The sequence below is a fragment of the Ammodytes marinus genome (assembly GCF_949987685.1).
Source record: "Ammodytes marinus genome assembly, chromosome: 14".
Taxonomy (NCBI): domain Eukaryota; kingdom Metazoa; phylum Chordata; class Actinopteri; order Uranoscopiformes; family Ammodytidae; genus Ammodytes; species Ammodytes marinus.
Window position 1 is genome coordinate 14399622 of NC_137218.1, and position 24913 is coordinate 14424534.

The 24913-nt window shown below is 40.0% G+C and overlaps 1 protein-coding gene across 1 annotated transcript; it reads right to left on the reverse strand.

Moving 5' to 3' along the window:
• Nucleotides 1-1326: 1326 nt before the first annotated feature.
• On the reverse strand, nucleotides 1327-24913 carry LOC307260658 (short transient receptor potential channel 4-like; the record flags this gene model as incomplete). Its single annotated transcript, XM_080040935.1, has 15 exons — nucleotides 24813-24913; nucleotides 21940-22137; nucleotides 19706-19924; nucleotides 15819-15959; nucleotides 15085-15261; nucleotides 14343-14543; nucleotides 6091-6436; nucleotides 5356-5495; nucleotides 5061-5261; nucleotides 4840-4961; nucleotides 4374-4569; nucleotides 3977-4171; nucleotides 3202-3243; nucleotides 2587-2676; nucleotides 1327-2085 (listed from the first exon to the last, which is right to left on the reverse strand). The coding sequence occupies exons 2-15, from the start codon at nucleotides 22096-22098 to the stop codon at nucleotides 1327-1329; spliced, it is 2988 nt and encodes a 995-aa protein (XP_079897061.1). The 5' UTR covers nucleotides 22099-22137; nucleotides 24813-24913.

Sequence of the window (24913 nt, forward strand, 5' to 3'; positions counted from 1 at the left end):
TTTAGCGATTAAAAATAATGTGTACGCTACATATGGCATTTACTGTATATGGAGTAACATGACTTAACAATCAAGTTATGGTACTATAGATACAAATTCATGGCTTTGAATCTTATTAGTTTTAAGGGTACAAACATGTCTTTGGATTTTAACACATACATTTCTTTTTCTTTTGAATACCTCACAGGTTTTCTTGGGGAATCAATAAGGCTTTATGTATGATAGAATGAGTGACTACAAAGAACTGAGTAAAAAAAACATTATTGTTAAACTAACTTCAATCTGTACTTTTAGCAGCTATCTAAATAGAAGTTGTCAGTAAAATGTTAAATCCATTTTATAAGAAAAAAAAGAAACATGCCAGATACAGGGTGCATTTTCAGTTTATTTGTTGATCTATACTTAAATCTCTAAAACATCTTTCATTCAAACTCACATGACATCTAAAAGGTAACAGTTAAAAACAGCAAATTTGTTTATAATACCAAGTTTAATTTCTGCAGGAGTGATAAAAGATGAATAATACTGTATGTTGCTTTAAATGGTTGTGTTCATATCGTATCTTCAGTTTTTTTATTCGACTGACACTCAGTCACACTTTCCCTTACACATAAGAATACTGGTCGCCTGTTGACTATATCACTGTCCTCTTTAGGATGATGAGAACCACAATCCAAGGTTTTTGCATAGAAAAACATTGACAGAATTGTTGTTCCATGAACAGAGCATGACACATACATTTGACTGTACGCCAGTGTAAAGTGTGTAAAGTGCAGAAACGGACAGAGTAAGGCAGAGGGTCAGGTGAGGTCTATAACAGAACACAATCTATTGCTCTAGTGAGATAAGGGAAAGGAGGGTTAAACGCTGTCGAGATAAACGGGCTAAGAGGTAGAGAGAGATTGATAATGGGAGAGGGTGCGGTGAACGATAGATAACTTGAATAAAAAAGGTATATATCAGATACACAGAAACGGGAGATAGAGGAGATAATGATCAGTTTCAGGAAATAATTATTTTCCAATCGTCTGCAGGGGATGAGATAATTAAAAAATGATGTTATCCTCAAATCTAAACCCTCGCCATGCTCACACGGAGCTCCGTTTACCTTTGCTGCATCTTCTCTGTTGGTAAATCAACATTTTAAAACTCTTGAACCAAAGGTCTCCCTGAGTCTCCAAAGATCCAAACTGATCATCAGCTTTGTAACAACTGTAAAAGTTGGACTCTTTGCAAAACAACTATAACCTCCTCAATTGAAGCTCACGTTGATTGTCAGTCTTTATCTGTCTTCAGTCCAACATTTTATTCATCTATCTTCACATCTTATGCTTCTACTCCAGACGAATCTGACAGACATCCATCAGCTGCCGAGTCACTGCGGGGTAAACTCTCCTTGTCCTTTTCCTCCGCTGCGTTGTTTCCGCCTTCAACCAGGCCGTCGCTGGTGTTCGAAAGCTCCCCGTTTTCATTCTGGGCCTTGTGTACTGCAGCTTTTTCCTCCTCTTCTTTCTCCAGGAGTCCCATCTCATCCCAACCTCTTGCCGTAGTACGCCCTCTGTCCTGCCCCCCCTCTGCGTCTGATCCCCCACAATCCCCAGCTTCTTCCTCCGACAATGAATACATCTTTCTGGAAATCTCTCCCGCGCCCGACGTTGTGTCTTCATTGCCACAGCCCCAGGCGTGGCGCTTCTGGTACAAGCCAAAGTCACCGATATCTTTGGGGAAGCTTCTCCTCTGGTTGGACTTGTCGCCGGAAAAGCTCTCATCGGAGATAAGGGACAGGAGTCCGTTGGGCAGGCCGTTGGCGGGTTCGGGCGGCCTGGGAGACGCTGTGGAGCTGCAGTGCTTGAGGATGGAGGCCGCGATCTTAAACCGGTTGAGTTTGCCTTTCCCCTGGCCGCTCTGAGGGCAGGCGGACACCTTGAGCGAGGAGATGGGGTAAGCCAGGCTAGACTCCACTGAGCTGCTGCTGCTGCTGCTGCTGCCACCGCCACCGGCCTTTGGTCCCTGTAGAGCAGGCTTTCCCGTCTTCACCATGCCCATCACCTCATAACGGAAACTGGAGATATCTTGTTTCAGCTCCTGTGAGATTAAAGCAAAAAAAAGAAAGCAAAAGAGAGCTCAGCTGGTAAATTAACTAATGCTTTTCATTTAACTAGGGTCTGTTGGTATAACTGCAGAGCACTCTATATTGCTGTGATTAAAATTCAAAGTCAATACTAAGGGGAGAATATAAAAACTAAATAAATGTTCTTATTTAAGAGACTATTGTGGTTTACCTGATGGATGTTTATCTAATATGTACTCTAATAGTGCAGTTTTTTGTTTTGATCAACTCCCGAGGGAACTATCTGGCTCATAGCTTGGAAATGTTCCACTATGTTCACCAACCAGTTACCAACGTTGTGCATTCTTCCTTGGGAGTTGTACTGCTTTCATAAAGTGGGTTTTTAGAACTTCTTTTTGTAAGAGAACAGCTGCTTGCTGCAGCCGAAAACGGCACTGTTGACGGGAGTGAACCGAAAACAGCAAAGTTGAGTCTTTCGAAGTCTTATCGTCTGCTCCGAAAGGAACCGTGCTTACCTTGAAGTTTTCTTCAGTCAGGCCTTCCTCCGTCTTGGCGTCTCTGATCATGGCGGCAACATATCGTTTCACCAAGTTTCTCAGTACCTCCTAAAACAGTTGAGAAAAATGCCTTTGAACACAATACCATCTTACTACTGAATGAAGAAAGTGTCATTTTCATACAGAACTTGCAGTCAATCAGTCAGGAAAAAGATGACAAATACACACTGAACATAGAAAACCGATTTCAAGCTCAGTCTCCTACAAGAAAAATTACAACATAAAATCCTCTACAGAGAATAGTGATAAGCATCCCACTGAGTGCAATTTATATTATCTATGTATGAAATATCATAAAAGCTTTCTATTGAAAGACTGAAATAGAAAGGGTTGAAAAGCAGACACAGGGCAGATTGTGTCAACTGACGCACGCACATGCACCAACACGCACACGCACACACACATGCACGCACACGCACACACACACACACACACACACACACACACACACACACACACACACACACACACACACACACACACACACACACACACACACACACACACACACACACACACAGAGGCAGAGGACAGTAATCAATTGCAGCTTGCTTTGAAAGAGGAAACATTTACCTGATACTGGTGGTTTATTCTCAGGTTCTCTGCTGCTCGCCTCTGCATTGACATCAGATGCCAGAGAGGTTGAAATGAGAAACACAAAGAGTGGGAGATAGGACAAAAAGCACATTTAGTTTTTCTTCCACAGTTCCACACATTTGTTTTATACCTTGATGTCTCACTGGTCTAAGGGTCTCCCTGCATGTGTGTTGCAGCAAAAAACAGATTATAATCTTAAAAACTGCTTTAAAAAAAAGTAATATGCCAGTAATCTTCTTAGTAATCGATTAATAATCACATCAGATAATTGTGAAGAATACCAAAGGTAAAATTCCTATTTCATCTCGTCAGTCAGTCAGTCAGTAATGAAGATATTCACGTCTCTATTATCATATATGATCAAGCAAATCAGCATTTGAAGAGCAAAGAATGTTTCTGCTTCAACAAAGACCCGAATTCTAATTAAAATGTTTGGTAATCAATTTTTGTCTGCAGACCGACTAATTAACTGATGACTACATATCCTTTCAGCTCTTCTACTCTTGATGAAATGGCCCGACCTCACAAATAACAGCAGAGCACGTTTGGTTTTTAAGAAAAGTAATTATTTTTACTTCTAGCTAAATAATAGCACACTTCAACTGGATGATCGAAGTACTGTGTAACATTTGAGTTCAAAATCATCCAACCTTATGTTTTTGTCATTCCAACTTCACACAAACCAGACCCATCTTTCTATGTCTATGAAACTCATATACTTTTGTATTTAAGTGTATGTCACCCGACTTACTCCGAGAGTTCCAAACGTTTCTGACGGCTTGGAGCTTGTCCTCTTGCACACTTGCCTCTTGATCCAGCACATGAGGTACAGGAAGAGTTTGGGGCTGGGGATGATGTTGAACGGGGCCGGCAGAGTCGCCCCTTCTTCAAAGTAACTCATCCACAGGTTTGTCCTGGCAAACTTCCACTCAATGTCTGCGTGATCCTGAAACCGATTTTAGGGCACATGAAAAGCACTGCCAACACAAGAATCTCTTTGTGTTGCATTATCTTATACACACACACACACACACACACACACACACACACACACACACACACACACACACACACACACACACACACACACACACACACACACACACACACATAGCTTTTTGATGGCGGTATGTTTGATCTGTGCTCACAGCAATGTGCTGGTAGGAGTTATTCATCATGGCTATGAGCATGTTGAGCAGCACCACCAGAGAGATGATGTTGTAGGTGCCGAACATGGTGGCGCCAACAAACTCGGTGAACTGATGGTCTGCATCCACGTTGGTCACGTACAGGCTGATCAGACCAAAGATGGACCAGAAGAGAGACTGCAGCGTCTCAAATAACCTGCAAGGGAAAGATACATTTTACTCAGACGATAGCTATGTATTGTCAGGGTTGGGTGAACAACAATCAGCTATAACATAAGATTTATTCATTCATTACATTTTGCATTAAAATGGAGAAAATTGGATTAATGAAATTCAGCAGCTCCTATTTGCATTTTGCAGCCAGTAACAGCAATAGACACAGACACACAACTCTCGTTTTCCCTTTTTTCAATTTTACAACACCACAAGCCAGCATCACAGCAAATTTAGATTCATTTTAACTCACGTTGAGAAAGCGTTATTCTGCTCCACGCAACGGATGCCTTTGCATTTGCCCCTCTCATCTGAAGCCTTGGTCTCATAGTAAAAGTACAGCTGGTTCAAACCGTTAGCAAATGCCAGTAGGACCTGGAAAAGACAAAAAAAAGAGTGATTGCAAAGTGGTTGCAATTATTTAAGCCATACCATGTGTACCGCCCGCCTGTATGGAAACAATTCTGTGTTTACCAGACAGTAGATGAAGAGGAACTTGAGGATGTCCAGCAGCATTCTCCCCAGTGAGATCTGCAGCGGCCCCAGATGAGAGTTGGCCGTGAAGAGCGAGATGAGGCGCAGGGAACTGAAGATGTTAGCTATGGCAAACACCGCCTCGGCTACTAGCGTTGGGTGCCACATCTCCCATTGGTTCCTGGGTTTACTACCACTGTACTGAACGAGAGAAAGGACGGCGAACAACAGATAGAACAGAGGTAAGCACATGGAAAGTTAAACCACATCTGTCCATTCCTAGATCACTGGTTACCTTAGTGTAGGCTACAATCTTGAGGGAGATGGTGGCCAGGTATAGAGAGTTCATGACAAAGTCCATCAGGTTCCACCAGTCATGGATGTAGTCTTGGAAACCACCATCCCACATCTGTTTGATCTCTGCCCAGATGAATCCTAGAAATACAGAGATTGTCCCATCATCTTTTCAATATCATCCTTATACCATGGGAAGAGAACATTTCTGATTGGCTGGCAGTTTTCCATTGAAATACTGCAGTATTTCCGTGCATCCAGGATTGTGCAAACTCACTCCTTCGTCTTCTGAACAGACAACTTTAGGTGAGTGGGAGTATGAAAACTTCTAGAAAGAAACTCATCAGACTGAATCACCATGAACATTATCACCAGGGATCACCAAAGTAACAACATTAGATATATTTAAAAATATCCATTTGACCATAGAAGTATGTGTTCTGAATGTGCAACATATCTGATTTGCGCCTCCTCTGACTGACAACTTCTTCAAAACCCTGCCAGATCGAAGCCAATGGTTACCACATTAATTGGAGCGATCTACCATACAAAACTGATGGGAAAAAACATGATCTCTGTGAGGAACGAAGTTGCGCAAAAACTGACTACCGACAGAGTTCAATATCGCTCCTCGTTTTGTTAGCACATGCTGTTCTTTGCTAACATCAGAGCACTTATTCACATCCGACCTCAACTGCAAAACACGCCCACAGCCCTCGACCCCTTTTTTACTCACCCAGCACCCAGGGCAGGATCATCCACTCCACAGTGGTCGGTGCGGGGCCCTGTCTGTCTTGCCTGTCCTGCTCGGTGGTGACTATGTGCTGGGAGGCGAGGAGCAGCAGGAACAGAAAGGTCAGGTAGGAGGCCGTGTGGCAGATGAACTTGATGAAGGGCTTGCGGATGAAGCGGCCGTAGCGACTCTTGGGAGCGATGAGGTAGCAGACGGCGAAGGCGGGATAGAGAAGCCCGATGAAGACGCAGGTGATGAACTTCCCTGCCCAGTGGCGCCGTCTCCAGCCGGGGAACTCGTCGTACCACCGCGAGGCCAAAAGCTGCTGGCAATTTGGCTGAGCGACAAACTTAAAAAAATAAACAAGAGAAGGGAAGGGGAGAGTTATACTTTTCATCTAAGATACAAATGACTCATGAACTTCAACGATAGGACGTGTGTCTGCATCCTGTTAGCCCACTGGGAGACAGCATCCACAGCCTTAGATTAGTGGTTTTTCAAAGAAAATACAAAAGATAGGAGTAGGATTTGTAGGAAGAGGCAAATATTTAATGGTAATCATTAGACACACATGGATATTGAAGGAGGACGTCTGGTGATGGCTGTCTTGACACAAAAGGAAGTCAATTTGCAACTTTTGAGGTCAGTAAAAAGGAATGTATATGTTGTCAAGAACCTACAAGATAATGTTCTGAGATGATAGTTGATTTTATTGAGATTATAAAGCAGTGCTCCTTCCTCTGATGTCTGAATATGATCAGAATTTCATGTAAAGAAGACAACATTTTATTTTTCTTACTCATGACAGGATTGATTGAAAACGTTTGAAGCATAAATCAACATGTTGGTAGTATTTTAGAAATGCTGCTTGTGGTTTGCCCTGCTTGATGTTTTATGATGATTTGAGATCAATACATGTCACTGCAACAATTAAAAGAATAACAAGGGAAATGTTGACTATGTTAATGCCTAATGCTACTCTTGGTAACTGAGTGCAAGTTAACAGTGAGCGAGGCCAAAATATCGATTGCATTAAATCTGCAGCTGTGCTGTGGGACTGCCTCAGCCATTGGCCATTGGGTGCAGATCTAGAGATATCTTGGATACAATTCTGTACAACAAAAAAACAAAAACAAAATAAAACTCATACTGTATGGTGTAAAGGAGTAACAGCACATACAAACACATTTACCCAGTTGTGAAATAAATATCACACTGAGCCTCTACATCAGAGTCAAAGTGTCGACCGGCACCGTTAGGCGCCACTTTCCCAGTTCTGCAGCCTCGTTACCATGGGAACCAGAGTTCCGTAGGCCTATCTGTGTCTGGGTCTAGAGTATGGCTCATATTGTAACACTTCATCAACAATATTGCCACAAAACTTGAGAGGAATGCAGAGAGGAGAAATAGAAAGTATTGGATTTCATGGATGATTGGAGAAGAAGATGAATTCTCTGTCTTTTTCCAAATGAGAGAAAGAGAAAATGATGATGAGACGTCTCTTGAACGATACAGCTTTAACTCTTTGCGTCACCAACATTTGATCATATTCTGACGATGGAGGAAAGGTTAAGCAAAAAAGATCCGCAGCTGTTTTTCTCTTTCCATTTCACTCCTTTGATGGTTAACGTCATTGTAGACATTAATTTGCAACCAGTGTTGGAAGTAGACACATGGATGCAGGCTAACCTTTGTAATGAGGTACATCATCCAAGAAAATAATAATATTAAATAAAATAGTCACTATTTTGTCGCAGATATTTGCACCTTTTGGGCCACAAGTGAAATTCGTAAACAGAATAATTCATTTTTAGCTTGCATCTTTCACTGCTTGTCAAGACGTCATTCGTAATTAATGACAGTAAACAAGAGGTTCTCCGCCTGATGTCTTGCCTTAATCAGCAGCATGATATATTAAACACAGAAAGTGATTATAATGAGGTCAGAAATTAAGCTACTTAACGTAATTAGTCAACATGCCCATGCTAATATTATTGACTTAATAAGGGTCTCTATAAGACATTTTTACTGTTTTTTAATGTTGTTCACACTATTTCAATTTACAAAGCAATTTAGATATGAGAGCAAATTTTGAAAACGTGGCCTTAAAAATTGTATGTTCTTTTTTAAATTCTGCAGTATATTGAATCCCCACGAGAACCCTCTTGACCTTAACTTCCAGTCAATATAAACAGCTACTTTCCTAGTGGGGTATATTCCAAATCTGTTGAAAACCCCTGTTATTCCACCTTCACAGTCCCTTCATCTGTCACAGTCACTTCAAAAACTCAGAGGTATAGTGAAGTGTCATATTTGTCTTGTAAAGCTTGTTCACACAACTTTGACATGATCCCTCCAGCTCTCATGTCCAATTGGAAAAGTCTCTCTCTATAACCTTTCCTGCCTCTGTCCACTGACAATTGTTCAACAGTGCCAGAAATGTACCGACCTGTGTGTGTGTGTGTGTGTGTGTGTGTTTCAGTGTGTGTGAGTGAGTGTGTGTGTTTTCTATAACTCTGTGAAGAGACAGGTTCCCCCTGCAGCTTTACCAACATAAAAGCTCTGCTGAAACATTTGTCCTCCCCTTTCACAGACACACTGACAAGCACACGTCTTACAGCTGGTGTTTTAGCTGCACTTTGCATTGGTACGAGCTGAAATACAGGTGGATATGAAGTTTGTTAAGACCATAGTCTGATGATTTCAAAATATCTTTTAAGGAGAATAACACTTTACACATCGATCTATCTCTACACAATGTGATTCAATATTCGCTTGCATGTACACACTCACATGATGTTATTCTTTAATTGAATGTAGAAAGTGTTAATTTTCCCGTACAGTATATTCATCATCCGGCCACTCATCATACATTACAAGGAAATTGAAATCAACCCTCAGTGTCAAAGCATACTTAAACCTCTCCTTGAAACCTCCAGTTGACCAACAACAGGATTTCTGAATCAGAAAACACACGGATGATCCTACTCTGTCACCTTTAATGCAGCTGAACTGGTCTAATGCTTATACAAATAGCGTCTTGATTGACTACCGTGACACTGCCAAACAGCACACACATGAAAGATGGTGCTGAACATATCCTCTTTCAAAATAGAACCCTGAATATGTGATCATTTATAATATCCGAGGACAGCAGTAAAAATCTGAAGACGTATAAAGCAAAACATCAACAATGCAAGAGACCTAACTGTTCATTTAGTGTATGAGCGAAAACAATTCTGGCTATACTATGAGCTTGTCTCAGCTGTTTTCAATACAAATACACTTAGAAAGGTTCTTTGGTTTTAAAACAACTATAATCTGAAGGCTGAACATTGTTCAACGCATGCGACTGAGTAGGTAAGACAGGCATTTGCTGCAGTGAATCACTGAAACAAAACAACCGAGTGCTAATGGACCTTCACTAAATAACAAGTAATCCTTATCCCTGCTATTTCAATTCCATTTAATGGAAACATTAAAAAACATCAGTGAAACAGTGAAATGTAGTTTTTATGGGAAATCACAAGGGGGCAACGTCAAACAACAGCATGTAGAATTGATTGGTTTTTCATTTGCTCCTCTGATAAGTTGAAATATTAAAGAGTCTGTTTTCACACTGATTCACTGTTAACCTCCAGAATACTTACCTCCATTCTTTTTTTGCAAATACATCAGTAACAAAAGAGAGCAATCCCCTGTTGTATCCCCCAGGGTTCTAGAAGGGGATAATCAGAATATGGTTTACTGATCATATCTATCTGATTTGCCCTCCCGCTGCATCAAAGTGCAGACTGTTCCGTTAGCTCAGCTCTTTAGATGAGAAGCCTGTGGAGATTTCTCTTCAGAACGTTATAAATTGCTTTTCTAAACCCTGGAATCACAGCGGCCGCAAAGCCGGAAAACCCACACAGATTTAAGGATGAATAGGGAAAAGTAAACGAGCATGTGCACACACTAAACACACAAGAGGGTTGGGAGGGGAACTGTTCTTTTGTTTGCTCAGTTGAGGGTCAAAGCATTCCAAATCTTCAACAGCAAGCACTGTAAAAAGAATAGAAGATTCAGGCTTAATGTCATGGCAATTAAAATAGAGTTGTGTTTTTTTTAATATCACTGAAATAGAGAAGTGGGGATCACACCACAGACAAAATGTCCGAAATTAAATAACAGCTCTCTTCAAAAACACTCTAAAGAGCCTTTCCAGTCCAGCTGAGTGTCCACTTAACCCACGAGGCCTCCCAGCGGACAACACCTTGTCTGGTTTAAAGATAATCTGTCGCAGGAATAAAGCAATCACTATACAGGTAATATTTCTCTATGTGTGTGCATCTGTACATTTATTCTGTATATTTAAATAAGTGTCATCCTTCCTCATCAGGGGACTGCAGCAGCAGATATCTTTTTTATACTGCCCGTTTTCCAGTGAGTTTAGCAGCTTGAACGTTTACTCTCAGTTGAGACATACTGTGGTCAACACCTTTAATGCTGTGTGATACTTCACACATTTTATGTTTTCTTTCTTCATGAAAGAAAGTCTGGTAAATCCCACAGAACGCCTCACCTTATGGTGTTGCTGGCAGAGCAACTGTATGTTAATAGAATATTTGCTTGTGTGGTTGAATTTATATAAAATCCAGTAATTTGAGTAAATCAGGTCATCGCATTCTAAAAATTAAAACCAAGACAAGTGAAAATAATTTCCTGGTGCAGTAAGATTACTGTTACAAAGGAAATGTATTTAGGGGATTTCTTTTAAGGAATGAGAAAAGACAATTTTTGGAATGCCTCACTCATTAGAATAAATATAAATGTACCTTGATTTTAGAAAAATACTTGAACGGAACTGATAAACACATTGAGATACAGTAGGTTAAAATGCTATGGTGATTTTTCAGTTGTAGACTTCACTGAGTCAATTGCAGAGAGAAGTGACTTTATAAGAAGGATATTTTTCCCATCAAATACACTACGGCACTCTAAAATAATGTCTAGAACCCCCCCCCCCCCCCCCCCCCCACACACACACGCAGACACACCACAGAAAGAGCATTTTCATTGCATAAAAATGTTAACTTGAAGAGACTACAAACCACTTTAGATGTCTGGGCCATTTATCATTGAAAAGGGCAGCTTGGTGGATTGTTACCCACATCATGACACGCTGTCCTCCAACAAAGTGTGTTATTGATAGGACACTGGACTCTGGAGAAGGGCATATTGGGACTTTGTCCTGGTTAATTAAAACTCTCCTGTGGAGAGGAGATGCCTGAAGGAACAGTTGTGGCAGAGGGAGTAGGAGGACATTTTTGTTTACAGTGTGGGCACTGACAGATGTATTGCCACCAACAGAGAGGTTGGGCAAGATGAAAGGGGACTGTCCATCATAATGATCACCTGTGCATTACTCCTGATTATCCTTTTGTGACTGAACATGCTCCTCTGCCAGCCTGCGGCTCTCAATGTTCAAAACGCTGTATGTAGGAGGAAACGGCAGACACATTAATCCAGACGCCTTTTAAAAGTGCATCTGCTCTGAGGCAGGCAGGGTTAGCAAAATACCACCTGAATGAAATCTTAAAATGCTCCTGGGAGTAATGTGTCTGCTTCCTCATCATACAGTATTTGCTTTATCTTTATATTCAGCGGAACGGTCACTTCTTGCAGCCTGCGGGAAGCCTTCAGCCATCCCATTACTTAGCGACACTATCTAAACCGGCTCTTTGTATCCTTTATAAAAAACCCAGACAGAAATAGCTTCATGCTTCATGCAGACATGCTTCAGTTATATGATTTTCAAGTAACCCTTCTCTATTCACCCAGGGCACTAAGCGTTTAGCTGGTCATCATTTACAATTGGAAGACCTTTGCGGTATTATTAACATTTCATTTCATTTTTCATTTAACTTTTATTTATCCTCGAGAGACCAATTGAGGGGTGACCCTCATTTTCAATGGTGTCGAGTTCAACAATCTCCCATCTAAATCTAAAGGGAAAAATGTTATACATTTAACCCTCCTGTTATGTTACAGGTCAAATTGACCCGTTTTAAAAGGTGAAGTAAGCGGTTTATTTATGTTAATATAAGTGTTAAATCGCTCTTTATTCATACAGTGATCACTTACATAATGTGCACGTTTCATAAAGCCAATCTCTCATTCAGCTGCTTTGCATGTAATCGGCAAATAAACTTATTGGAGTATCCCAAATTTTTTATCCAATCAGAAGAGAGAACGCTACAAACCGACACCCGTCTCACTCATAAATACACTACTCCATGGTCTCACTGCCGGTGCACGCCAGAGCAACAGATGGGTGAATGTGTATGCGCCTACAATGTCGGAGCAGGTAAAAATCCTTCCCAATGTCTATTTTATTGGTTTTATCACACTTATGGATCTGAGATTATGCTAGATAACTCGCTGCTTGAAGACCGCAGTGCATTAATGTGGTGACGTAGGGACGAGCGAGGGGACTGCTAACTGCAGTAACTGACAGGAAGTTAGCTAAAAGAACCATTCTGCTTACAGCACCTTTAAAGATTGAAGATCTAGGAAAAATAGTCAAAAGTATTTTTTCAGTATGAAACTTATTCTGCTTGCCTTAATTAGTGTAATCAACATATAATATGAAAATAGTTCATCTCACATTTTTGCAACAACCCCATGCATGTTTATATCACATAGATACTGTTCGGGTCAATTTATTTTTTTCTCACGTACATATTGTTTCTGGCTCTGCTTGCTGACAAAACAATAGCATGAAATCAACGGACTGTAAATGGAATATTGCTGCGTAGTCAGAACCGCTATACCTCATAATAATTTATATGTATTTGAAATGCAATTGAGGTCAGCAAATTCACAAAGTTGGTCAATAAATACGGCCCAGTTTACTCACTATTTTCACTCATTCGCACAGAGAAAGTAGTCCACTCTTCATTACTGTTTTCCAGTGCATTAAAAGCAGGTGGAAATCAACATGTACATGTTAAGGGAATCGAACATTCTTAATATACAGCTTCAGCTTCAGCTTCAGTTTCAGTTTCAGTTTTTTTTTTTTTTCTTTTTCGTGATGCAGGACAAGACAGGTGAAAGACATAACATTAGGTGAGGGACATGACAATTTAAGTGTTCACATTTAAGACAGAACGGACGAGACAAAAACAAGCAGGAGGTCATTGCATATGTTTACATTGTTGTTGACAGGTGGTGTGTGTGTGTGTGTGTGTGTGTGTGTGTGTGTGTGTGTGTATACATACATATAAACAACAACATAGTAAAGTAAAAGATAAATCAGTACTAAGAAGTGAATAATCATAATAATCAGAATCATAATAAGAATGTAATGATAAGAATGGCATTTTCGGTTGTTTAAATAGTATTAGTTTCCATTATGGTATTTTAGACTTTTGATTCACAGTTTTGAATGTTGTCATAAGGTAATTAGATAATTGGGAGAGAGAGATAAATGAAAACAGCTTCAGTTTCAATCTTCTTAGTATGAAATCAAGTTCTACCCTGCAGCTGCAATGCTCTAGTAATAGATTTTGTCTGCCATCTGTTTGGGCTGACAGTGTGAAAACAGATGCTAGCCAAGTCAGTGATCATTCCAGCACTTCATATTGACTGGCAGTGACACATGTGGTGTGTGCAGCAAAAACTCAAGGCTTGGCATTCTCCCATTGTCATAGAGAGAATGTTGCCTGGGGCACTTGGCATCAAAATCGAACGATAAGTAAGTGTGAGTTATATAAGTAATGTAAGGAAAATAATGTAGTAAAAAATACTGCACAGGAGGAGAACAGAATACAGGTGGGCTAACAAGCTAACAAAAAAAAAGAAAAAAAAATGTTTGATTCCTTTATTACACAATATAAAAAGGCTAAAGCTTTGCTGTACTGCAGTCATACCAGACTCACATCTCTGCTTAGGCACAACAGGGGGCAGGTGCAATTGACTGAGCGGTAGTCTGTGTGTGTGTGTGTGTGTGTGTGTGTGTGTGTGTGTGTGTGTGTATACGTGAAATATCTTTCTTTTTATAGTGCCAACAGGATGACATTCCCTGTTTCCTACCCATTACTGCAGCCTCCGAAATGAAGAACAAAGAGGCAACCGTTTCTGTGTCCTTATCTTTTCTTTCAGAGACTACAGTATTCTGGTGCTTTACATGATATAATAGCAAAGCAAAGCAAAGCACATAAATAAAGAATAAACAATATGTATTAACATTATGTATCATGTTTTATGCTTACTTCTTTTTGGTGGTACTTGATAGCTAGTTTCAGTCTTGCCAGGTCATTGTTTCCCTCCTCCTCCAATAGGTTGCTGTCATCTCTGTAGTTGAGGACCATTTCCAGCTCTCTGGAGCTTCTAGTCTGGTCCAGGAGGTCCTTTGCGAACTGTTTACACTGCTGAGATAGCTCCTCATACTCCGATTTGAACTCGTTTTCCACCTTAAAGAGAATGTACACAGATGAAAGCTACAGCTAAACACCAAGAGCCGTGCGAGAACCTGGCAGCAGAAAATAATGTAAAACCTCAGGAATGTCTACAGAGAAATAAACCTTGCCTGTGTGTGTCTGGAAGCTGTTTCAAACTTGTTTACTTCTATTATATGCACCACAACCACGCCCCACGTTCTTAAATGCTCCTTCATCTTATATTCTGCGGTTTTCTCTAACCAACTTCGATGTGTTGAGTGTAAAAATGTTAAATAAATTGAAATCAATACAATTAGCCTTGTATTAGTCTTACACAGACCCAATTTATATAATTATTTCTGAGAATTTGCAGAGCTGACCCATAGTGTGCTTTTCATTATTTCTTTAATTAAATTACATTTAGGAATACATCAAAAAATAAATCAAAAGTCACATACCGATATCATGACAGGGCACGTAAAGGTTAATTCATTCAATATCAAGCTAACATTTGCAGTTTCTTAAAATAACATTATGTTCCAGCCCTAAAGTTAGCTGCCTTTCTTCTCCGCACCTTGCTGAGCTCCTGCAGCTCCCAACTGAGCCTGAATGCAGTGAGGAAAGGGTCCTCGCTGGAGAGGGCAATGAGAGAGGGACTGGACAGAGCTTTGTAGATGTTCAGACGAGAGCGAGAGTGCCGCAGGCTGTCCACGTCCGAACTAGACACACACTCCACGCAGTTACAGCGCACCTGCAACATCAAACAAAGCATGCATGTATTTTAATGAGGCCTCCCTGTGTTTATCAATGGATAATTTTCCAGGCCAAGCAATGCAAACCTTGTATGAATTCAACGTGGTACTGTCCTGCCATGGCATGTTTTTCAGTATGTTTTTTGGCCTGACAAAATACGTGAATGTTTACATATACAACTGGAAGATTTTCAAATACAGTTAATTTTGTTTCTCTACTGATTATAAACTATACTTCAACGAGCAAAGATTACATTTTCTATTATTTCATTTATTGTATAAATAAGATTCTGTCAACTACATTATTGCATGTATTCACCGTTCTGTACACTGTAAGATAATTACATTTTTACTAGCAGTTGCAGTTGAGTAAAAAAAACAATATTGTGTCTTCTGAATTGATTTGTTTGACTCATAGAACGCTTCCAAAACAACACTTGTGTTAACTCCCTGGATAGTTGTTGACATTTTAAAAGTTTGGTGGCGACAATAAACGGCAAAATACAAATACAATTTGCTCTCAGAATTGGAAAGGTACAGTGTATGCTTTACCCACCTCATGCGGCTGCGGCATAGACACGCCTTTCTGCACCAGAAGCTTGATAATTTCATAGTTGTTGGTGTGTGCGGCGAGAATGATTGGAGTGATGTCAGGGGTGAAGTCAGAGAACTGCTTGTCCAATAAGATGGGAGGAACCTGCCAGGGAGTGAGGAGAGAAAATAAGCTTCAATCACACACACATATACAGTATTAGACCAAGCTCTCAACGAAGGACATCTCGATCTCTTGGCAATAGAAGTCAGGTGGTCCTTCTCACCTTTCTGTCAGGGGTAAATGTCATGCTCACTGCATCAGTAATTGGTTTGGTTAAACACACAAAGCCTCAATGATCCTGTATGTATGCTGGGAGTTGCTGTTCAAAGGTCTTCACAATAAAGTCAACAAGGGTGTAAGCAGTCGTCACAGCTCTTTGCATCTGTGTTGAAAAGCTGTTCAAGTAGAAGATATTGTGCCCTTGGTTAAAGTGGCAGACCAAATGCCATTCATATTAAGACTGCTGTCAAGGCTAGAGGCCACACTAGTAAAAAAGTAAGCATCAGTATTTCACACATTTCAGAAGGAAATCATTATGCTCAGAAAGAAACTCATTCCATGGATCCTCTCTTATCGGCCACTCCAGCTAAGCCCTTTTTGCTATTCTCGTGTCATTTAGTGACAAGTCACGGCAGCGGGCTGCCGAGGGGAAAGCTGGCCCTTTTTCATCTCTTTTAATTGAAGGCTTATAATCTGATTCAGTGGTGAGGAAGAAAGGGAAGATAGAGAGAGAGACGAGGATAGTTGGAGGATACAAATGTGGGAGGTAAGGACCTTTTTAGCAATGTGATGCAGACAGAGGACAGATGGGAATAAGGGGGGCTGTAGAGATGGATCTGAAGAGCTTTACAAAGACTAAAGTTTAAGGCATGAGAGACTAGTAGCTTGAAAAGAGCAGGTCCTCATATACCATACCTACACCACCAGGGAATTTAAAAAAGGATTTGAAGTTTTGAAGGCTACTGAGTAGCTGTGAAATAAATATAGAAGTTGAAAAACCGCATTACCCCTCTGGTAAAAATGTGACCTTGATTGATCAGTATAATACATAAATAAATAGATTCAAATGTGTTATTAAAATGTAGCTTAACCAAACCAAATCAAATTATCTGGAATCAGAGATGGCGGTTCGCTACACTGCTAAGTAAGGCTAGAAAGAGTGACAGGCCGACAAGGGAGGTTAAACTTTCCTAATTAGTCCCTACTAGTCCTAAACCAAACGATTGCACAATTTAAAATCGTCAACCTGATGGATGGATATGTATAACACATTTCATCTTAATCCATTAATTTGTTGGAATATTTCAGTCTAGGGGAAAGTGGTGGACAGAGAGACTGACATTGCAATCGATAGAGCAATGCTGCTAGCGTGGCTTATAGGACACTGATTACTTTTCTGTTTGGCTATAGCCTTTTGAATGTTTTTGCAATGTTTATATCTTACAAAGCTTAAAATGTAGATTTCATTTGACTAAAAAGATGCCTAAAACAAGAAATGTGAAAGCATTAATCACATGTGACAAAGTTGTTTCACTTTTAAATTGTTTATTTCTAAGTAGAAACAGAAAATTGCATCTGTGATATTTTGTGTCACCACTATTACATAAAAAATTGTTATTTAGTAGATTTTCTTTTTCTTTTTCCATCCATACTGCAAAGTCATTTAAACGTTAGAACACTAATCACTTGTGTAGTTTGCTGTCAGAGCAGTCGAAGTGCAGCAGCTACTCCAAAAGAGTGGCACAGAGCCAAGTCTGTGAGTCTTCATATTTCACAGAGGAGGGGTGATCTAATAAGCTATATACTCCGTTCTCAGTGTGGGAGGAGGAGGGACATCAAATGATCTAGATCAAATAGCTTTGGTCTGTCTCTAAAGCACAGAGCAGAAATAATGTAGGCTTGGAGATGGGGCAGTTAAGATAAAAATGCAGAAAAGAAACAAAAGCATAGGCCACTTGTTAATGTAATGCATATGCCTTACTCACATTAGAATCAGGCATCCACCATAAGTGTATTGAAATGCAACATGCGTAGGAGGAAGACTAATACCTTTACATAACATTCTTCATGTGCATCTGATATAGTACAAAAACAATGAGCAAAAATGTGGACTTTGAAGAGACTGACAAAATAGGAAAAACAAACAAAAGACAGAAGCACCCAAAGGCCCATTTAAATGAGAAACATTGTGTGTGCCTCTGAGAGATGAATATTGGAACTCAGGGGATAATACATGAAGCTGTTTAAAATGCTGATATCCAAACGCGCTCCTCGGCAGGAAAAACAAATAAGCCACAACACATCATTTCGGACAGCCCGCAAAACAGAAAGATAAACACACGCAATTTAAGCAAAGCATGAAATGAATCTCCTTAATAATAAATCTCAGAGGATACACACTGGCAGTAGATAAGATGCTCACTCTCTCTCCAGGCAGCCTTTTAATATAATCAATGAGCTTCTCTTGGGCAAATATGGTAGTGCTAGAATGATATATTTCCACCACCTACAAACGAAGAGGGCCCTATCTCACAGAGGCATTAGGGTAAAAGAGGAAATGTGGCAATTGATATATTTTACAGCTGAGGGGTTGGGACCAGAAATGTGTGGCCTCTTTACTCCCACATACATTTAAAAAAATAAGCCTGACTCTTTTACTTTTTACACTATTTTGTTCCCCAGTGCACAATGCATACTTACTTTGCTTTCTTTTGATCACAACTGAACACTTCTAACAAGACACAACAGTTGCTGCATTAACATCTCCCCTTCATTGATGAAGCCAGAAACATTGTATCCGATGTGGTGAATGGTGCATAACTTCTTATTGGGTGAAGATTGTTCCAGTCTGTACAATAGCCTACATGTGTGTCAGGAAAAAAAGTCAAATAAAACTCTATGACTGCAAAGGGGCATATTTCTAATATTAAATACACTGTATATGCTTTGGATAACAGTAATACAAGCTCTAAATACAGGACGTTCTAATCGCATTTACAGTTAGCAGTTTTTTTTTATTATGAACAGCAGTGTTGTGTTCTCAAGCTGATCTTAAATTTGAAAAAAATTATCATAAGTACACTCTAACTTTGGAAAAAGAAACATCCTATTTTCTCTCATACTCATTAAATGTCTTTCTGTGAGACCCGTTTCCTTTTCCCAAAGACAGAACAAGTCTTATGACGACTGCCTTTTTGAAATGTTCTGACAGCATTTGTTGTTGCCTAAAAGCTCGAGGCAACTGCGCACAGCTTATAAACCACACACAATGAATACCAGTATTTTTGAGGCCTAGACTGCACTCACTGCAAACATTAAGATCTAAAAATGTTCCACTAATTTATCACGTTGGCCACTCTGCTGTAAAACCTGTTGTTTAAAGACCACTTTGGCCTGATTCTCAAAATTCCAGGGTAAGCCGTACCCCAACAAAGCAGGGGTGGGAGTTTATATATTATTTATTTAGTTATATATATTACTGTTTGATACATTTTATGATCGAGAATACATTTAATTTGAGTTGTGCATTAAAACATTTGTACATTGTCTTATTCTGGCGGGTTTGAAACCTGAATAGCACAGGGTACCTTCTAATAGAAACAACACAGTGTACTTTATCAACTACAGGAAAAAGAAATAAATGAATGCTGAAAGCACCAAAACACAATGACACAATATTGCTGCAGGAAAAAAACTGTAAAGAAAGAAGGGAATGCATTCCTTTTGAAGAGAAAGTCAACAGTTCCGCTTTCTCTGTATGCAACCCTGTCAACTACAGCTCACTGTCTCTGCACTGCAACTGTGTCTTTGAAAAACTCCTGCCATCTCCCCTCAGTTCATCTCCTCACCTGCATACCACCACTAGGCTTCTTGTGATTCAGCAGCAGCTCCACAGCTCCCACCACCTCCTTGCGGATGGCGTGCAGCAGCGCATCACCGACGTAGACGCTGAAGCTCAGCAGGAGCTCGATGATTTCCAGGTTCTCGTTTTCGATGGCAATCAACAAAGCAGTGCGGCCGAGCGGGTCGATGCAGTTGATGTTGATCCTGAAATAGATTTCTGCCTCCTGACAAAAAAATAAATAAAAAATAAGGTTGTGATTCAAAGTCAACGTCTGTTGTCTGTTGTGGGAGCTAACCCGGGACAAGGCTTACAGGTTCACTACTCACAAAAAGTTAGGGATATTCGACTTTTCGGGTGAAATGTATGGAAAATGTGGACATTTCATGCTACAGTGAATGCAATTGTGATTTCGTCATCTGAAACTAAAAGGTTAATAACAGTGGTGGGTATACCACAATAAAAACACATCAAAGTCCTAATAACTTTTCATATATCCTTGAGCATCAACACTTCAGCCTTTCTGTGACTCAACCAGTCTCTCTGTGTCTATGTTGCAACCTGCTGGTGACACTGTGACACTCTAAGCTCTGTGGAAACTTCCCTCTGAGAACATCCCATTGGAAGCCTTGCAATGGCTAGGTACTCTTGATCCATTGGTAGGCGTCGTCTTGGCTTCATGATGTCAAAATGTAAACAGCATGATGAAGAGGACTGTTTAAATACACATTTTCACTGAACCAGAACATTTAGTTGTTGATCCCTGGATCAGACACATGGCATAATTTTAGCTGCTAATCAGCTTGTTAGAGAACAGCTTGTAATGCAATAAGTATACATTGAACAGTTGGACATTCTGGTGCATTCTAAAGTTAAAAGAAGGTCAAACTAAGGTTGCGTTCCGAATCGCATACTTTCTACTATATAGTATGTAGAAAAAAGATTTAGGATGTCCCGATTCTTGTGGCTAGATTTAGGATGGTTAGAAGTACCCGGATGTCCTACTTCATGCGGCCAAGATTGTTAGTGTTGAAAACTGCATCCTATTTGGGCGATTCTGACCCACAATCCAGTGCGCACGTGAAGTGACGTCACATCGACGAAGCCTCCATATGAAAACAAACGGGGATGCGACGGATATAAAAGCAAGAGGCAAGATCAAGGCGCAATGTTATGATGAAATAAGAGAGAGTAAAGTATGTCCCAATAGTATGCCTACTGCATCCTAACTAGATTATTTTTATCGTCGGATGTAGTATGTAGAATAGAAAAAAGAAAGAGTATGCGATTCGGAACGCAACCTAAGTTCACCTGCAGGTTATTGTGTGTTTTAGATGCATTCTGAAATTTCATGTGAAAGCTGAATATCATTAACTTTTTGTGAGTAGAGAATATAACTGGGTAGAATGTAAAATACATACATTGGAAGACAGTACATATTTTGATGAAACACCTTTCAGCTCACAATCACTCAAAAATCTTTTTGCTCTATAGGCTTTGTTTTCTGCACAGGTCATTTATAACCAGCAGAAGAAAAGGTTCCTCATAGGAGATTTAAAGAATCAATTCTACTTAAATCCAAATTTGTTTCCAGGTATAACAAAGTACTACTGCATATGTCAAAGATGTTGTATAAAGCCTTTTGATGCGCTAGAGGGAGCTATGTGAAAAATCTGATAAATTAGGCAACTACAAGTACAGTAATGTCACTTGAGTCAGCATCAGTCTGGACCGAAGACTAAATGTTTGAAATTGACAACAAATGTGTAGGTGTGGAATAAGAGAGAGAGATTTTGGGATTTAGATTTGCTCACTAGAAAATAACTGATGAGTAACTTTTCTCAGATGTTGTTTTCAGTGCATTGCTATGTCAGTGGTGACAAACCCTCTGTTTTCTTGTGGTGGGAATATCATTTTGGGTAAACAACATTCTGTTGGACCACTAGCAATATTTTTTAGTCTACTGAAGGTCTGACTCTTGCCAATGTAAAATAAAAGGCTGCAGATGTTATTGGAAATGAATAGAGGATAATCATGGTTACACATGGTACCCACTAATCTCGTAATATTGTCTTTTATTAGATTGAGGCTCTAATATCCATACATTCATTTATGTCTGATTTAGGGTTTACAGTCGCATAGTCGATTATTCCACTCGTTTGCACATACACACACACACACACACACACACACACACACACACACACACACACACACACACACACACACACACACACACACCTCCAAAGCCAGTTTGACACTGGCGTAGTCCCCCTTCTCCACAGCTCCGAGGTAGGCTTTCTCCAGGGGCGACAGCTCCGACTCGGCCCGCACAATTCTCAGCGGGATGCGGTCCCGGTACGACGAGCTGTCCGTCCGCCGGTAGTACAGTTGTGACATCTCCCTGGGCTTTAGCTCACCAGCACCCTGCTAGCACCGCTGCTGTCAGGATTGGGGAGGTCACACATTAAAAGACACAAAAACAAAAGGTGTTGACTTATTTTGCTTCTTTAAAGGTGCTACGAGGAACTTTTAAACAGTCCAAATTTTTCCTCTGATAATCATAAATGACATATATAAGCAAACAAGACCATCAGTGCAAAGAATGCTATTTTAATATAGTTTTTCTTAATGCCTTTGTTCTCGCCCACCCAGGAACTACAGCTGGCGTGGTAAAAAAAACTTCCGCTTTTGTCCAAAGGGGGTGCAAGAATGAACACAAACTGAAAGTTCCTCCGAGCACCTTTAACTACAGTTTAAGTAAGTGCCTGCCACCGGATTGAAACAAGTCTAGATTATAAAGGAGTGTCACACATTTTAAACTAAAATTGAATATCTAAATCTACTAAAACGGTATAGTGCAGAATACCTCCCCCCAATCAGTTCATCGTTTCTCTATCATCATCAGGTAAAACTAGAAAAAGCAGAGAATGAGTTGGCAGTGCTCAACCTGTTTCATCAAGTGTCATCATGATACATGACTTCAGGCTTAAAGGGAGGCAACTGAAATGGATGGTTAAGATGTCTAACTCTTGAGTTACTAATGGCTTTAGTTAATTTCATTAGGGAGGTCTGCTAATGGATCGAAAGCAGCTGACCTATTGGTTGCCTGGTGACACCAAGATGCTGCATCAAGCAAGATTCACAGAAACGAGCATTCACAGTGACACTGTGCAGTGATTGTCTAATAACAAGGCAACAGCCAAGATCTATGGGTTCTCTGAAACCTGCCGTTTGGTGGACAGATAAACAAATACAATGTAATACTATTATACTGGACATAAATAGAAAATAAGGAAATAGTGTTCACGGTCTGATAACAAGTACTGTTTATGTTCATGGTAAACATTTTGTAAGTCTTTATTTGGATGTGGATTTCCTAAGACTACAATGATCTCTTTCTAAATGTCCATAGCAGTTTACAGTAAGTGGACACCAACCACTTAACATAAGCACATAATAGTGAATATGAATACAAACGATTGGCTGTATTTGTAATGCTCATGGAGAATAAAAAAAAACATGGTGGACTGAGAGGGGAAGAAAACAGAGGGGGCAGATAGAGGATGAATAATAAAACTTAGGAAATAACACTTAACAAGATTAAGTAAAAGGTTACACATTATTAATTCTGAAAAGAAGGCCATTCAAGTAGTAATGCCCGCCTCTTCTGTCAGGACCACTAATTACTGCTCTATAGAATGTGTCTCCACTCAATGAATAATGAGGGGATTACAGGATTTACAGCAGCCCAATAAGTTTAAATGGACAATAATTAAACTCTTTTATAAATATGTGTTTAACTATGTGTGCTGAGCCAAAAGCTCTGTATCCTAAAACCGCACATTTAAAAGAATACTTTGACATTTTGAGAAATCCACATAATTTCTTTCTAACACAGTTGGATGATGTTATTTAATTAACATGTTTTTTATCCATCTAACTGATCGCCACTGACCTTACTGCTGTAGAAATCCTCCCAGAGCCCTCTCATTCCCCCCTTCCAAAACCTCCATAAAGAGAACGGTATATGCTCCACTGACAAACCATTTCCTACTGTAGAGCTCTGTTGGTAGCAGGTTTCTTTCACACCTCATTTGAGATCCATGGGCATTAGTTTGATGTTGCTATATGGCACAATTTCACTTTTGAATCAAAACATCTCTGTACTGGCCGATTGACCACCCTGCCGTCATCATTGCTGAATATCTTCAATCATGCCTCATGCAGAGAGAGTGCACACACAACACTAGGGAATACAAAAAAAGTAGGTTTGAGTCTCACAACATGAGTTGATTTGTACACCACATATCCAGTCCACTTCCAGCAACTGTCTACTATTTTGTCGCCTCAGCCAGTATATGTTTTTCCCCCTGCTATATTCGGTGTTTATAATGCTGATAAATTTAACTCTAGAGATACCAAGTGATTTTAATTCATGGAGTATTCCTCATGAATACTGGCAAAAAGAGAATGACGCTTGGGGGTATATTGAACTTTTTGGAAATTCTAATTATGCCCTTTTCCAATTAAGAAAAAAACACACAGGTTTGATTGTTGATTATGAGCTTGGGACAGCCACTTAACACAACAGCTATAAAGTAAGGCTATACCCACCCAGAAGCAACACACACACACACACACACACACACACACACACACACACACGCACACGCACACGCACACTCAAATAAGGCAGAAGGAAGTATGTTGAGCAACATATATGTATCTTTGAATTTTAAAGGTATATTTGATTACACACACTGCATAGATCATAGCAGACCAAGTAGCCCATTTACAGAGGCCAGTCCCGTGTTTACAATGACAGTCACACAATCATAAAAATGTCAGCCCTCACCAATTAAGGAGAACAGGTCTGTGTCAATTGGCAGCCTGCATGTGCCATTTTGGCGCCTGCACACACTCACAGTTAAGATTCTGGGATTTTTATCTGTGTGTTCAAGACATTTTCAGGGTATAGCATTGAATGGTTGGGGAAATACTGTAAGAGAGGACTGTACTTGTAGCGCCCATATCTTCTATGCTCACGGTCTACTCATATCATGTGCCAAAAGCCTTTTATAGCCAAAAAATGTGTTAAGCAAATAACTAACCTTTGAGATGAGGGCATTGGAACTTCGCTCATGGAGATCAATGTTCTTCCTTGGAAAAAATAAATAATTAAAAAAATATCCGGAGACCATATGAGGACTAA